At 33.2% G+C, this 17,311-nt stretch overlaps 2 protein-coding genes across 2 annotated transcripts; both read right to left on the bottom strand.

Moving 5' to 3' along the window:
• On the bottom strand, positions 1-1,078 carry LOC110730324 (NDR1/HIN1-like protein 3). Its single transcript, XM_021910126.1, has one exon. It carries the CDS (start codon positions 894-896, stop codon positions 192-194), a length of 705 nt encoding a protein of 234 aa, XP_021765818.1. The 5' UTR covers positions 897-1,078; the 3' UTR covers positions 1-191.
• A 15,209-nt stretch (positions 1,079-16,287) lies between these two features.
• LOC110730316 lies at positions 16,288-17,311 on the bottom strand. The gene has a single exon (XM_021910114.1). It carries the CDS (start codon positions 17,033-17,035, stop codon positions 16,541-16,543), a length of 495 nt encoding a protein of 164 aa, XP_021765806.1. The 5' UTR covers positions 17,036-17,311; the 3' UTR covers positions 16,288-16,540.

Raw genomic sequence — 17,311 nt, 5'->3', positions numbered from 1 at the left:
TTTCAACACCCAAGAAAATTAATCAAACCAGTAATTAAAATTACGACTTTATATACATGAAAATCAAGTTTATATATCCATAAAATATACGGAGTACTATATTTTTTTTATTCATAATATCCCTAAAACAAATCAAATAATCCCAAAATCAAGATCTAAGAACACAAAATCAACAAAGTTAAAAATAGAAATCAAAGATCATAGCTGCATTTAGTCCTCTCAAATTGCCCAGATTTACCTTCAATAGGAACCTTCAAATCACACTTAATCTTGGGCTTCCAAGTACCAGTTTTAAACAATCCAACTTTAAATCTGACCCTTAAATGCATCTTCAATTGAATTTCATAAACCCCTTCATTGCTCTGTTTATTATAATCAGATTTATCACCACTTCCAAGAACAACAATATGCTGCCCCTTAAAATTCAAAGGCCCAAGATCAGTAGTATTCTTATGACCCTGGTAAAAAACTGGACCATTAACAGTGCTGAATCTTTGTCCAGCGTAAATAGCATTGGCTTCAATGGTGTCGTAGTAAACACCGATTCGGCGATTTGGGTTTCGAACACTGAAATTGACAGCGAGATTGTAATTGAGATTGTCGTTGCTGGTAAAGTTGAAGGTGGTTAGTTTGGCATCTGAGGCGTGGAATTTGACTTCGTGAGGGCGGACAATGAGCCAGAAGAGGAAGATTAGGATTCCGACGATGACGAGGATGGTGCAGATGATGGACCAGATGCAACTCATGACGCAGCCGCAGAGGCAGTCGAAGAGACAGCAGCAGCCTCCGCAGCTTCGGCCGCCTCGCTTACCTGGTCGATTGTAGGAGCGAGGCGGGGGTGGAATTGAGGGGCCGTAGTATGCCCCGTTTAGTTCGGGTTGTTTTTGGTACGACATTGTTTATTAGCACGGGTATACACTAGTATTGCTATCGAACTTGATTTATGTGTGTTTTTTGGGGGTGTTGATGGGAATTAAATGAATTGGGTGGTGTGGTGATGAGAGAGGGGGTGTGTATTTATAGGGGAGTTTGAGGGAGTGGAATGGGTGGACGTTGAGCCGTCAAATAGAGTGGATAGTTTGAAATTAAAGGGAAAGTGAAGAAAATTGGAAGTGTTTAGGTTAACACGGTAAACAAATACGAGTAACGGAGGCGTGAATTCGTGATTATAATGGTTTTACGCGTTGTTGTCGTTTTAGTTTTGCAGGACCGTTATGGGTCGGCCCACTTACTTCATGGAAAGTTACGAGCGTTTTTTTTTTATTGTTAACTATTATTATTAGAGCCCAAAAAAAAAAAAAAAAAAAAATTAAGAAAGAAAGAAAAAATTATCTCAATTTGATAGGTATGGCTCATAAAGTTGATCCGCTTTAAGTTTGATAAAATTCATAGAATGAGATGTAAAAAGTTGACCCTATCTAAATCCATAGTGATTGATAATAAAATCTCATACAACTGATACAAGTATATGATTGCATTATTTGGTTTTTTTTTTTTTAATTATTATTAAACAATAAAGATCTTAACCAGATCTCAACCCTAAGGTATGGTAAGAAAATTCTTACCTTAAATACCTTCATATGGTAGATCTCTAAGATGTGAGGTATATCTTACCAAATGAGTCAATACTATATTGATCATTGTTGTTTCTATTGGATAAATTGTTTAAAAATATAAAAATAGTCCATGTATGAAAATAATAAAGACAGAGAGAATATAATTTGATATAAGAAACTAGTTTTGTGCCCGGGCGATGCCCGAATTGTTGATAAATAAATTTAAATTTTTTTTTGCTTGAATGTTAAATACGATCACATAATCTATTTTATAACGTAGAATATTTAGACATACGCTATCATATCGCTTATTTATATAATAGTTTACATTTTGTAGTTTTGTTTGTAAATAGATACATATTTTATTATTGACTTGAAATTGTTTTTACCGAACTTAAGTTACATTTATTGAACTTAAATAATTTTTTCTAATTAAGACTTATTTTTACTAATTCTCTATTATTTTTTTAAATAAATTAAATATATTATAAATGGATCTTGTATTAAAAAACTTTTTAAAATAAATTTTATGATGGAAATAGACCCAGTTATTGGATATTTATGAAAAGTTAGGATTAATTATATACGGGGAGGTTCCGCTAAAAACAGAGCTTATGGTGAAAACTAAAAACAAGCAATCTTAGCCATTGAATGTTCACTAGATAATCTGATGGTGTGAAACAACCCAGAGGTGACTATATACAAAAATAAGGTAATTATATCAATTTATAATAATTTTGATGACATTTACATCGAGATCACTATATATAGAAATAAGGTAATTATATCAATTTTTACAATATTTAGTTAGAGGTCACTATATACAAAAATAGGGTAATTATATCAATTTTGACCACATTTACATAAAGGTCACTATATACAAAAATAAGGTAACTATATCAATTTTGACCACATTTATACAAAGGTCACTATATATAAAAATAACGAAAGTCACTATATATAAAAATAAGGTAATTATATCAATTTTGACAACATTGACCACATTTATATGTATGCCTATCACTCAAGTAGCTCCACCTCCAGCCGCACAACCAGCTACTGTCGGACCACCCTATAACCAGCAGCTCGCCACCGTACCAAATCTCGTCCGCAGCACCGCTCACCAAACACCAATTCGAGCAGATGCAACTCCTGAACCACACCACGAGCAGCCGCCTAAGCAAACACCATCAATCGTAGCAACAAATAGCAAAAGAATATCAATTGCAAAACCAAGAAATCAAATCTAATGCATAAATAGCAAAATTATAACTATTTTAATGCAAATTAAGTGTTAGCACTACATACCAACAATGATATACAAATTTTAATGCAAGGAAAGCTATAATTTTTCAATAACTTATTTTGATGTCCTACGTAAAACAATAACTATTTTACACAACTCTACCAATTTATTTTGCCGTCTAGCAATGATCCAGCTGATCAATTTTGTAGTTTGAGCATCAATTGTATACCAAGCATCATTGAATAAAACTTTGAAAGAGTATTATGACAACATTGGACTTCAACACATTAGTTGTTCTTAGTTTCCTCATATAATCAGTAATACAATATCTAGCAACTAATCTCATCAGTAAAATTAGTCAACCCACACAAAAATAATTATAGGCTTAGTTTGTCTATTCATTACTGCCTAAAGTAACAGGGCATCATAATAGCTATGTTTTAACAGTACATAATCTACCAAACCTAGGTCTGTTAATCTCTCTCCTCCTATACTCTATGCAATATAAAGATTTCGAGGAATTTTTGGTGCTCTAATATCACTAATTAATAATACTATCCAATTTTACTCAAATCAAGCTAAAATCAAACAAAAATCAAGCTAAAATCACACATAAAAACCCAATTTACACAAATTAAGAAAAAAAATATACAAATGAATCTCAAATAATACCATACAAAAAAATTAAGTTGAATTTGAACATAATTTCCCAAACCTAGGCCTGCTAATCTCTCTCCTCCTCCTATACTCAACAGAACACAAAACCATATGCAAAATACTAGTGTTCACAAACACTTTGATACAAAAGATAAATCCAATTATAAACATGATATCAATTCAAAACAAGCTAGAAACATAATCATATGAGAGAGAAAATCAGATTAACACTCGCACTTGAATTCGGAATCAGAATAAAATCGAGTAACATAAGCGGTTAACAACTAAAACCTGATAAATATTATCTTAAATCGATTAGAATTTTAAAAACCAGCAATTATCCAAGTTCTTAAATCAAAGATGCAAATCAAGCTAAAAATCAAAACCCTAAGTGAGCGAAAATCAAAGTAACAATAATTAACTGCAGTTTACGAAAGCAAGAGAGAAAAATGCTCTAAAAAACATATTTTACAAGCTCGTATCAGCGTTCTTCAACAAAATCATCAGATTCGTACAAATTCTAAGATACAAAAATATACACAAATGTAGATCAAAGAATGCCATATAAAGAAATTAAGTCAAATTTTGACATAATTACACTCTTATGAAACGCGAATAAGCATGAAAAAGCTCAAATAAAGCGTAATTACTGCTACATACAACTCACAATTGAATTCGTGACAAAAGAAAATCGACCAAAAATTACACAAAAAAACCTAATCTACTAAAATCAAGCAAAATCACACAAATGCAGCTCACAACTACACCACAAAACTGGTTCAAATCAAAACTCAAGAAAATCTAATCGAAAAATCAGTTTGATTTCCAAAAAAAAAAACAATAGAATATACCAAATTAAACAAAATCATAAACTAAAAACTCACTTTTTTGAAGCTAACGACGAAATTGATGAAGATTGAAACAAATTCTAATGGCGATTTTGATGAAATTGAAGCAAATTCTTCTGTGTTTTGTAATTCACTTTTTTGGGAGAAGGAGAAAGAAAGAGTGAGATGGAGAACGTGAGAAGGAGGAGAGAGAAAAAAATAGAGTAAATAATAGAGGAGAGAGAAAGGATTATCAAATATCAAGAAACAAAACCCAGCTTAAGATTATCAGATATCACGCAGATATAATCTCATCCGTCGATTAAAATTCAATGGTCTAGATTATCTGTTTTTAGTTTTCACCTTTAGACTTGTTTTTACATGATCCATTCCCTAATTATATATATATATATATATATATATATATATATATATATATATATATATCGATAATAAAACTCTATACAACATTTTTATCTTAAAAAATTATCCAAAATTCGCTTACTTAGCATCAAATGTGCCACAATAATATCTATTTATCGCCTACGTGGCGCGACACTTGGCGGAAAACTTGAATGCTAAGTGTTGATGTCTCGAGGCCTGGCTGTGAGACCGGCTTTATTTATTAGTGACTAGTTTTGTGCCGGGGTGATGCCCTGATTGTTGATAAAATTTTAGGATAAACTTTTGGCTTAAATGTTAAATATGGGCATATAATCCCTTTTGAAAATGCAAGATATTTAGACATACAATATTATATAATAGTTTAATTTTTGTAGCTTTGTTTGTAATGTTATTATTAACTTGAAATTATTGTTATTGAACTTAAATTATTTTTACTGAACTGAAAGTATTTTTACCAAACCAAAATTGTTTTTTTTTATTAAAACTTATTTTTTTTACTGATTTTCTATTATTTTTTTAACTAAATTAAATATATTATAAATAGATCTTGTTTTAAACAACTTTTTGAAAGGAATTTTATGATGGAAATAAAACTGAGTTATACGATATTTATTAAAAGTTATGATTAATTTTGTATATATGAATATTAGAAGTATAGTGATAATAAAACTCTATACAACATTTTTTATCTTAAAAAAATTTATCCAAGAATCGCTTACTTAGCAACATTTGTGTCACAATAATACATATTTGTCGCCTACGTGGCGTGACACTTGGCGAAAAACTGGAATGCCAAGTGTCGCTGTCTCGTGGCCTGGCTGCGAGACCGGCTATATTTATTAGTGACTAGGTTAGAACCCGTGCGATGCACGGTTTATATAAAACCTATTTTTATAATTTTTACATTAAAAAAAATGGTTATTAGAGTATTAGACATGAATATAAATAAGAATTATGCACCTTATACAAAAATATTTGTAATTTTAAAATTTAGATTTTCATCAAAATTATGATATAGTATTTGTTTGACGTCGCCTAATATACGTATTTCAATGTAGGAGGTTATTTATTAGTGTGCTACTATTTAATTTTTTGTGCCCAGGTGATGCACAGATGATTAATAAAATTTTAGGATAAACCTTTTGACTTGAATGTTATATATGATCATATTATTCCTTTTGATAATCCAAGATATTTAGACATAAGATATCATATTTCTTATTTATATAATAGTGTACTTTATGTAGTTTTGCTTGTAAATAGATATCTATGTTATTATTGACTTGAAATTATTTTTATTGACCTTACATTTTTTTTACTGAACTGAAAGTATTTTTACCAAACTAAAACTATTTTTTCTGATTTTTTATTATTTTTTAAATAAATTAAATATTTTATAAATGGATCTTATTTTAAAGAATTTTTTAAAGCGAATTTTATGATGGAATTAGAATCGTGTTATAGGATATTTATTAAAAGTTATGATTAATTTTGTGTATATGAAATATTAGAATTGAAGTAAATCGATAAAAAAAACTCTATACAACATTTTTATCTTAAAAAATCTATCCAAAATTCGCTTACTTAGCATCATATGTGTCACAATTACATCTATTTGTCGCCTACGTGGCGCGACACTTGGCGAAAAACTAGAATGCCAAGTGTCGCTGTCTCGTGGCCTGGCTGCGAGACCAGCTTTATTTATTAGTGACTAGTTTTGTGCCCGAGCGATGCCCAAATTGTTAATAAAATTTTAGGAAAAGCTTTTTGGCTTGAATGTTAAATATGGTCATATAAACCCTTATGCAGGATATTTAGACATATATACGATATCATATCGTTTATTTATATAATAGTGTACTTTTTGTAAATTGATATATATGTTATTTTGACTTGAAATTATTTTTATTGAATGTAAATTATTTTTACTTAATTAAAAGTATTTTTACCATTATTTTTACTGATTAAAAGTTATTTTTTACTAATTCTCTATTATTTTTAAAATAATTTAAATATATTATAAATGGATCTTATTTTAAAGAACTTTTTAAAACGAATTTTATGAAGGAAATAAAACTGAGTTATAAGATATATATTTATTAAAAGTTATGATTAATTTTGTATATATGAGTTATTAGAAGTATATCGATATTAAAACTCTATACAACATTTTTATCTTAAACAATCTATCCAAAATTCGCTTACCTAGCATCATATGTGTCACAATAATACATATATGTGGGGCGACACTTGGCAAAAAACTGAAATGTCAAGTGTCGATGTCTCGTGGCTTGGCTGCGAGACCGGCTTTATATATTAGTTACTAGTTTTGTGCCCGGACGATGCCCAGATGGTTGATAAAAGTTTAAGATAAATTTTTTGGATTGGATGTTAAATATGGTCATATAATTCCTTTTAATAATGCGGGATATTTAGACATAAACTTATTTTCAGTGATTCTCTATTATTTTTGTACATAAATTAAAATATTATAAAATGATCTTATTCTGAAGAACTTTTTAAAACGAACTTTATGATAGAAATAGTACCGAGTAATAAGATATTTATTAAAAGTTATGATTATTTTGTATATATGAAATGTCAGAATTATATTGATAATAAAACTCTATACAACATTTTTTTCTTTAAAAATCTATCTAAACTTCACTCACTTAGCATCATATGTGTCACAATAATACCTATTTGTCACCTACATGGAGTGACACTTGGAGAAAAATTAGAATGTCTGGCCGAACCAGATTGTTGATAAAATTTTAGGATAAACTTTTGGCTTGAATGTTAAATATGGACATATAATCCCTTTTGATAATGTAAGATATTTAGACATACGATATCATATAATAGTGTACTTTTTGTAGTTTTGTTTGTAAATAAATATCTATGTTATTATTGACTTGAAATTATTAATGTTATTAAACTTAAATTATTTTTACTGAACCGAAAGTATTTTTACCAAACCAATATTAGTTTTACTGATTAAAACTCACTACAAAAAACTGTCCATATAGAAACGGAATTCTAGCGACGGAATTCAATCCGTTTCTAAATTAGAGACGGAATTAAAAAATCCGTCTCTAAATTAATTTAGAAACGGAATTAAAAAATCCGTTTCTAAATTAGAGACGGAATTAAAAAATCCGTCTCTAAATTTGAAACGGAATTGAAAATCCATTTCTAAATTAGAAACGGATTTTTTTCCGTTGCAAAATTAGAAACGGATTATTTTCCGTTGCTAAATTTAGAGACTCAATCAATAAGGACTAGTTAGTCAGAAAGGTGATGAATGCGATTTATTGTTTTTCCATTGTATACATACTTTCCTTAATAATCATCTTGTTAATTTAGTAAACGGTGTATTTAATTACGTGAATACTTTCTAGACGAGTTTATGTGGAGTTAATTTGGTAGATATATTCCTTCATGTTACGAGTTTACATGGAACTACTCAACCTAATCATGAAATTACAAGACATATTCACACGGTTGCTTATTATATTAGTGATGTTGAAATTTCCTTCAATGTGAAGCATAATATATTATATTTAGTTTTTTACTACTAGTATATATATGATATTTCCAGGTATCTTCTACTATTCTACCAAGACTTAGCCTTGGCTGCCATTCAATTCGATACATTGCCTTGGCATTAAGTCAAATAATCAATATAATTTATGTTTATTATTTAAGTATAAAGTTCATACTTAGTTGACTAAATAATTTGAATTGGAGTTCTCTACCAAGGGCATGATATAATAAGCCTTAATAAAGAAGAAATTTTAAGCAAAACTTATCGAGCAATAGAAGAAAGAATCAATTATATTTCTTTGATACGGAGTATTTATGAGATGTACTGCTTAGTAAAATTTGATCTCAAGTTGTTTAAAAAAAAAAAATGATCTCAAGTCTAAAGGATTGATAATCAACGGCCGGGTCATGTTGGACTAGAGTATCCGTTAGTTGGGCCGAGTTACACTATCACATCTACTACATAATAATTTTGGCATGCTAATCTTGAGAGTTGAACGCTGGTTAAGCAATATTTTTTTAATTTAGTGCGGATAAGCCAAAAGGGCAATACAAATTAATTTATTTTTAGTATACACACTGTAAATACTCCACGCATTAGTCTATATAACTCCGAATATGCTTACCTCATTCAAGTAAAAGATAATAAGATTAGAAGTAAAAGATAATCCGAAGTATAAATTGGTTATTGTAATCGTTCTTGATCTAACACCCATAAGAATCATGGTAATTAAGTGTTTTTTTTTTTGTTTTTTCCTTAAAATTTGATTTTACTAATTGATATGGCCTGATCCAATCTTTTTTTTTTTTTGAGGAAAGGCCTGATCCAATCTAATTTGACATAATATGATCCAAAAATTTCAGATCTAATATTATAAATAAAAGCAAATGATCCAAAAATCAGATTTGGTTTTCAAATTTGACTAAATTTTGACCTTATTTTTGCATGAATTTGCTATACAAAAAAATTCAAATAAGATGTCATTAAATTTGTACTAATATACTTTTTCCAAATATGACAATTTCATTATTGTTTAATTTACGAAAAATAAAGAATTATAAATAAAAGCAAATAAAAAAAAATAAGATTTGATCTGATTTAATTATTTCTAAAATAATTTCAGTCACGAACAAAGTAGTTGCTTTAAACATGATAATATTAATTTTTTTTAAAGTTATGTGACATTGATTTTTTAATGTTGACTTACATTATATTTGAAATTCACGCGCACACGTCACACGACATGCATAAAATGACTATTGTTTTTATAACAAAATCACATATTATAACCATCAAATTCAGATATACAAGTAAAACTATTCTGATTATTTTCATTTTTTTACCACCTTCAACAAGGCTACAAGTCCCTCGCTCTAGGGTCTGGGGAAAGTCCTTTCACTAGGGTTTAATAGTTAGTTTTTTCAGTCAGTTTTATCGATTGATTTCTCTTTCGATCGAATTGAACCCAACGAATCAATTTTTTGTCTCTAATTGACCATGAAACACGATTTGGTGAAAGATTTGGAGAAGTTGAAGCTAACAGAGGAGGAGGTTGCGATAATTGGTAGCGACTAGCAATGTATCAATTATGTATGATGTCGGAGAGTATTTGGGTCGCTTTTTAGAATTTGATGATGATGATCCCCTAGGGTGGACAGAATTTGTTCGAATGAAAATTTGGGTTGACATCAGAAAACCTCTGCGGAGAGGTGTTCTCCTTGCTACAGGACCATCTTCTTCCAAATGGATTGATATGAAGTATGAACGTCTCGCGGACTTTTGCTTCTACTGTGGCAGACTTGATCACACTGACCGAGATTGCAATTTCAAGGAGCAAGATCAAGAAGCAGAAGAACTTACTGTATTTCAATATGGACCTTGGCTGCGTGCTACTCCTAGAAAAAAAAAGCCAAGGTCAAGCTGTCTGAAAGGGAAAAAGAGAGGAAGTGGATGGATAGCCTTAAAAGTCCGTCACTTGTCAAGCGTAAAAGCTTCAATGATCCTGGTGTTATTAAAAAATTTTGCCGGAGATGGGGTAAATTGAGTAGAGGGTGTTGGTCTCAGCCAACCCCTCGAACAACAATGAATGTATTATGTTGGAACTGTCGAGGAATTGGCAACCCTCGAACAGTTCACGCACTCTGGAAATGGTGTGCTTCTTTTGCTCCTGTTCTTGTTTTTTTGTCAGAAACTAAAACTAATAATTCTAGATCCGAGTCTATAAAGAATTCTCTAGGTTTTAATTGTGCTTTTGGTGTTAGTAGTGTTGGAAAGTCTGGAGGCCTATGTTTTTATTGGAACAGTAATAATATTGATTTTGATCTTGTTTCTTATTCTGCGAATCATATTTGTGGCAAAGTATCTCAAGGAGATGTCTCTTGGTATTTTATTGGTATTTATGGGTGGCCGGATAGTTCAGATAAACACAAGACGTGGCACCTTATTCATTCCCTGTGCTCGACTCTTGATGGGCCGCTTCCAATAGGGGTGATTTTAATGAAATACTAAGCATGGAGGAGAAAGAAGGGGGAGTAGGTACTGAACGCCATTCTATCAGTGGGTTCCGTGAGGTTTTGGATAGTTGTGATCTGCGTGATTTAGGCTACAAACGGCAATGGCATACTTGGGAGAAGGGACTTTCAGTCTCGACCATAAATCGTGAACGACTTGATAGATTTTGTGGTAATAGTGTATGGTTCTCTTTATTCCCTAACACTTTTGTTGAACATTTGGTGAGAATTAAATCAGATCATTCTCCTATCATTGTCCGGCAACGAAGAGCAAAGAAGAAGCGTAGAAGAGGGAAGAAATCGTTTCAAGTTTGAAACCGCATGGCTGCTTGAACCTTCATGAGAAAATGCTGTAAAACAGGCTTGGTGTGACTCTTCAGGAAGTAGTATGACTAATCGAATGGGGCTGATGTTAGGGGCTCTCCGTGTTTGGAGTGGAAAAAGTTCACAAATTTTAACCATCAGCTAGCTGTTCTCGAAAATGAGCCGAAGTTAGTGTAGGAGGGTAATATTTCGGGCACCAATATTGATTAATGTGCAGATTTGCAAAAGAAGATTGAAGATGTTTTTGAAAAGCAAGAGGCATACTGGTACTTGCGGTCTAGGTCTGCTGAAATTAAGGATGGTGACCGAAATACAAGATATTTTCATCATAAAGCTTCTCAGCAAAAAAAGAAAAATGAAATTACTCGGATTCTGGATGAAAATGGTGAATGGTGCGATGAGGATGAGGATATTGAAGTAATTATTCAACGATACTATTCAGGTCTTTTTTCCTCAAGTATGCCGGATCAGACTACTTGTGAGGAGGTGTTGGTAGCCACCCCAATCTCTATGTCCAGGGAGATGAATGATATGTTACTACGGTCTTACACCAAAGATAATATTTTTGCGGCGATTAGTGAGATGCATCCTTGTAAAGCTCCAGGCCCTGATGGGATTCATGCTATATTCTATCAGAAATTTTGGCATATTATTGGGGATGATGTCACTAATTACGTCTGCAACATTCTTCATTGTCGGCCTTCTCCGGAGGAAGTTAATCGAACTAATATTGCTCTCATTTCTAAGGTAAAAACCCCCCGCTCAATGTCTGAATTTAGGCCTATTGCACTATGTAATGTGTTGTATAAAATTGCGTCTAAGGCTATTGTTATGAGACTTAAATCTATTCTTCCCGGAATAATTTCTGAAAATCAAAGTGCTTTTGTTCCGGAAAGACTTATTATTGACAATGCCCTTATCGCCCTTGAGCTCTTTCATGCTATGCAAAAGAGGAGCAAAAGTCGTAAGGGGACAATAGCTCTGCAACCTGACATGAGCAAGGCCTATGATCGGGTTGAGTGGTCTTTTCTGGAGAAATTGCTTCACAGATTGGGATTTTCCGAGGAGTGGATCACTGTTGTAATGAGGTGTGTTTCGACAGTGTCATACTCTTTCATAATAAACGGAGCTGAATGTGGTTTGGTCATCCTGTCGAGAGGTCTGCGACATGGGGACCCCCTATCTCCTTATTTGTTTATTATGATTGCTGATGCATTCTCAGGTCTTTTATGAAAAGCGGTCTCTGCAGGAGAAATTCATGGGGCTAGAGCTAGCCGAAATGGTCCCGAAATTTCTCATCTCTTTTTTGCCGACGACGGTCTGTTATTTGCTAGAGCCGACCAAAAGGAATGCTCCACGATAGTTGATATTCTCAACAGTTATGAAGCAGCTTCCGGACAAAAAATCAATTTTGAAAAATCGGAGGTCTCATTTAGGAAGGGTGTTTGTGTCTCTAGGCAAAATGAGCTTGTACAGTTTTTGGGAATGAGACATATGGATGAACATGGGAAGCATCTTGGGATCCCGACAATTATTGGCAGGTCAGAGAAAGCGGTCTTTGTAGCATTGAAAGAGAGAATTTGGAAGAAACTCCAAGGTTGGAAGGAAAAGCTTCTCTCCCGAGCAGGAAAGAAAACACTAATCAAGTCAGTCATCCAAGCAATCCCTACTTACATTATGGGAGTCTACAAGATCCCATTAGGAGTCATTGATGAGATACGAGCTATGACAGCAAGATTTTGGTGGGGTCATTCCGATTCCCGTCGAAAGGTTCATTGCATTAATTGGGACTCCTTATATGCTCCGAAGTGTCTTGGGGGTCTAGGCTTTTGAGATATGGTTGTATTTAATGATGCAATGTTAGGCAAGTAGGCTTAGCTCCTTATCTCTCAACCAGATTCTCTGTTTGGCAGAGTTATGAAGAAAGAGTACTTCCCAAATTGTGATATTCTGAATGCTTCTCTTAGCCAAGTGAGCAGTTTTTCTTGGCGTGCTATATGGGGCACTTTACTACTGTTAGGGGAGGGTCTTTTGTGGAGAGTAGGAAACGGGTGTGAGATCAAAGTCTGGGATGATCCATGGGTAGCGGATGAATTCGGAAGCAAAATCATTACGCCTCGTTCTGATAGACTAAGTCATGTTAATGAATTAATTGACTTCGAGGCTGTGGATTGGAATCACAACATTCTTTCTGAGGTTTTTTTGGAACGCGATATTAAGTGTATTACTACTATTCCTCTAAGCTTTAGATTCCCGCAAGACCGTCTCACATGGGCATTTTCCAAAGACGGCCATTAATCTGTAAAATCAGCTTATATGTTAGGAAAGGGGTGCAATTTCGACTCCTTCCACCAGGCATGGGTCAATCTTTGGAAGCTGGAAACTATCCCCAAGGTACGCCATCTACTCTGGAGAATCTGTACTGGTTATTTGCCTGTCCGAGATCTTTTGAAGCATCGACATAAATCTGATGATGAGATGTGTCCATGGTGTAGAGATGGAGTAGAAACTATTGAGCATGCTTTCTTTAAGTGCCCTACAGTCTGTGATTTGTGGATTGAAGCTCACTGTCAAAATTTGGTGAACAAAGGAAGTTTCCCTGACTTTAAAGACTTGTTTGAACTGTGGCATGAGGAAGATAAGAAGGTTTAGCAAAGGGGAGCAGCATTACTATGGCTGATTTGGCAGCGAAGAAACAATAAAGTATTCAATAATATGGATGTTGCTCACAGTAATGTCATCTCAAGAATGCAGCAATTGGTGGAAGATTATGACAAATATAATGTGGGAATTTATGGGAAGCACAGCCCCTGCAACACGAAGAGCCCCAAGACCTGGTTAGCTCCCCCTAACGGATGCATAAAGGTTAATTGTGACGCCTCTTTAGCAACTGATGGCTGGATTGGCATTGGAGTTGTTGCTCGGAACCATCTGGGTAAGGTTCTCTTTGCTAGCTCACGAAGGATGAAGGGTAGATGATCTCCTAAAGTTGCTGAATGTAAAGCCCTCATACACGCTGCACGCCTTGCTAAAAAATTTGGTCACAGCAAGGTGATAATTGAGTCTGACTGCAGCACCATTATCTCGAGGCTACACAAAGCTGCTAGATAACTCTTTGAGCTGGACGTTCTGCTTGAAGGCGCTTTTGATGTGTGCTCATATTTCGACTACGTTTCTCGGTCTCATGTTGGCAGGGAAGGCAATAATGTAGCGCCTCATTTAGCTCGTTTCATTCCCCTTGATGTAGAACAAATATGGTTTAACCATGTTCCTAGTGATGTAGCTCCTTATGTACTCTCTGATTATTTATCATCTAATTAATTGAAGCTTTTGCTTGCCCTCAAAAAAAAAAAAAAAAAAAAAAAAAACAAGGCTACAAGTCCTAGAAGCCTACAACTACAAGTTGAATTTTACAGCTTATAAGAGTGGTTAATTAGCTGCCATCTTGTAAACCTTCCTGTTTGTTCAATCTGCATGGTTATATTCTGTAGGCCTTATGGGCTCTTGTGCTATGGGCTGGCCCACTAATTGGATATAAAGATTTATAATATTGAGCTCTTTGGTTATGGCTGACCCACTATTTGGATATAAAGATTTATAATATTGGGCTTTTTGGTTATGGCTGGCGGCTGGCCCACTAATTGGATATAAACATTTATTATATTGGGCTTCTTTGGTTATGTCTGGCCCACGTATTTGATCAATTGATCCACAATTCTTACAAGATTATTTATAATAAAAATACATATATATAGGACAAAAACAAAGAAAAACTAGCACGCTTGTGCAGATCATAATTGAGCCGAAACCATTCTTTGTAACAAAAACAGAGAGTGTAACATAGCACGCCTAGTCTACTTTTCAGGCAACCTTCATAATCCAACACAATAAGCTGTATTAAATACTATTTTGTCACTGCCCCTTAATATTTATGTCGCCACAATATACAAATTATACTTGTATTTAACTATTTAATTATATACACGGTATACCTAGAGTTAGTTTAGATGCATCCAATGAACATTTATATTAATGAGTCAGTCTATAATTTTTCCTCCTATCTACTCTGATTATTATTTTTACTTGTAAAAAAAGATAATGGAAAAAAAAAAATTATCGAATAAAGTTTACGGAGTACTGAGTATCAAATCACCAGAAAAAAAAAAAAAAAAAAAAAAATTACCCTTACATCACTTGTTAGCTATTCACATTTACTGATTTTACATGGACGTAGTACGTACAAGAATTTTCACACAGTCTTCCCTTTACCCACTTCAACGGCAATAGAAAAAAATTATTTTGTAATCAGTAGTCAGTATCTTTTTATTTCCAGTAACATCAGATCACAAAAACATAAAAATCAATAATGTCATTGTCTTATTTACAACAACATAGCTAGCTTCCAACAACAAAACATCCAAATCATACATTTTTTTTTCTAACCCCTTCTACATTGAAGACTTGAAGTCAATTAATATACCTTCAACTACTTTTCTATGTCAAAGATTCACTAGCCACTAGCTACACATATATTTCTGTTACTTAGAACTATGTAATTTCTTAAATGAAATAAAATCTCATCCCAAATAGTATACTTGTAAATAGTATTGTATGAAGTAGTAAATCAGTGACACGGTTTTTAACTTTGACCGCATTTTATATTTATATATTTCCTATAAAAAGAAATGTGGATACGTAAACTATTGTTAGGAATTTCAATGTATTATGTATCGTTTTACAATATGTTTGACTTATAATAAAGATATTAATAGTTAAAATTGGCTTAGCAAACAAAATAAATTAAACGGATGCTAGTATTTTAAAATGAATGTGGCCGTTTAGTATCTAACTATCTATTAACCATCAAATAAGGAAAATCTTCAATTGACCTTATTTAATTTGGAAAGATGTAATCAATTAGCTAATTTGATTAATTAGTTTACATTGTGGCTGAAGCAAATGCACAGATTGTACACTTACGGAGTAGTAATATTTATCCAGGCTTCGCGGTATAATTCACAAGCCTCGCACATATCACAGACGTCTCGACTCGTACAGCACGTATGGGTGGATATGCAGGTATAGTACTAATTGCCAAGTTGACAAATATCAAATATGACAATGTTTTGAGTAATAATTGAGTTTTCTGGAGTACTACTGAACTAGTGAACTACTCGTACTATGATGTCTATGAACAATCTCATGTTAGATTGAATTGAAGGTTGAGAAATTAAAATAATTAATACACTATTAACAATAGAAAAAATGAACAAGGAAAGCATAGAAATTCTTGTTTTCCAACACTTTCTTTAGTAATAATTATGAAAAATTAAAGCATACCTAAATCGTACAACTAATATTTTCCTATACAATCTCCAACTACCCAACTAGAAGATAATATATTTTCCCTACAAAATTAATTTAAGACACGATAGGTTACAGGTTCAAATTTTACGCGGTGTTAGTGATCACCTATCTAACTCCTCTCTCGTCGGAGAAGGCGAGGGAGTAAAGTAAGGCGGAGAAGTACAAGGAGTCAAGAAATCCGGTTCGACATCGAAATCATCATCTTCACCCACCATAATAATTACCTCCGGCGCATCACCCCCAACAGGAAGCTGAAAATTACCAAAATGTTGACTCAAACTAACTCCAAATTTCCCATGATCTCCTAAAACAGAAGCAAGTTCAGTTTCAACTTCTTCTCGCTCTTCTTCCTTGATGGTAAAGAGAACCCTCGAAGGAGCGCCGTAAATTCCGTCTAATTTGAAGAGTTCAGCGTGTGAAGTGGTGGTTGGTAACGGCGTTGATGTGGGTGCACAAGCGGGCTCGATGCGGCTAGTGTTGCGACGAGCTTGTTGACGGCGACGCCAAACGAGGTAGATGAGCTCGGCTAAGAGGGAGAGAAAAAGGATGGAAAAGACTGAAGTGAGTATGATGCCAAGCTTGCTAAAGCCACTCATGGTTTTGGTTGTTTTGGTTTGGTTGGTTGTGTTTTTTTCTTTTTTTGGGTTTTGGGGTTTGGAGGTTTCTTTTTAGAAGTGTGAAAGGGGGTAATTGATTGAGTATGCAACGGTAAAGTGGGTTTTCCACTCTTTTGGAGTAGAGATATCATTATTACTACCATCATTATTGAAAAAAAAAAAGGAATAAAGTTACTTCATTATCATTATCTTAATATGGTCCTAACTGGATAAGATTAATGTACTAAACTAAATTTATTAAACTAAATAAAAGAT

Source organism: Chenopodium quinoa, unplaced genomic scaffold (genome assembly GCF_001683475.1).
Source record: "Chenopodium quinoa cultivar QQ74 unplaced genomic scaffold, ASM168347v1, whole genome shotgun sequence".
NCBI classification, from domain to species: Eukaryota; Viridiplantae; Streptophyta; class Magnoliopsida; order Caryophyllales; family Amaranthaceae; genus Chenopodium; species Chenopodium quinoa.
This window is presented reverse-complemented; position numbering and strand designations above follow the sequence as displayed.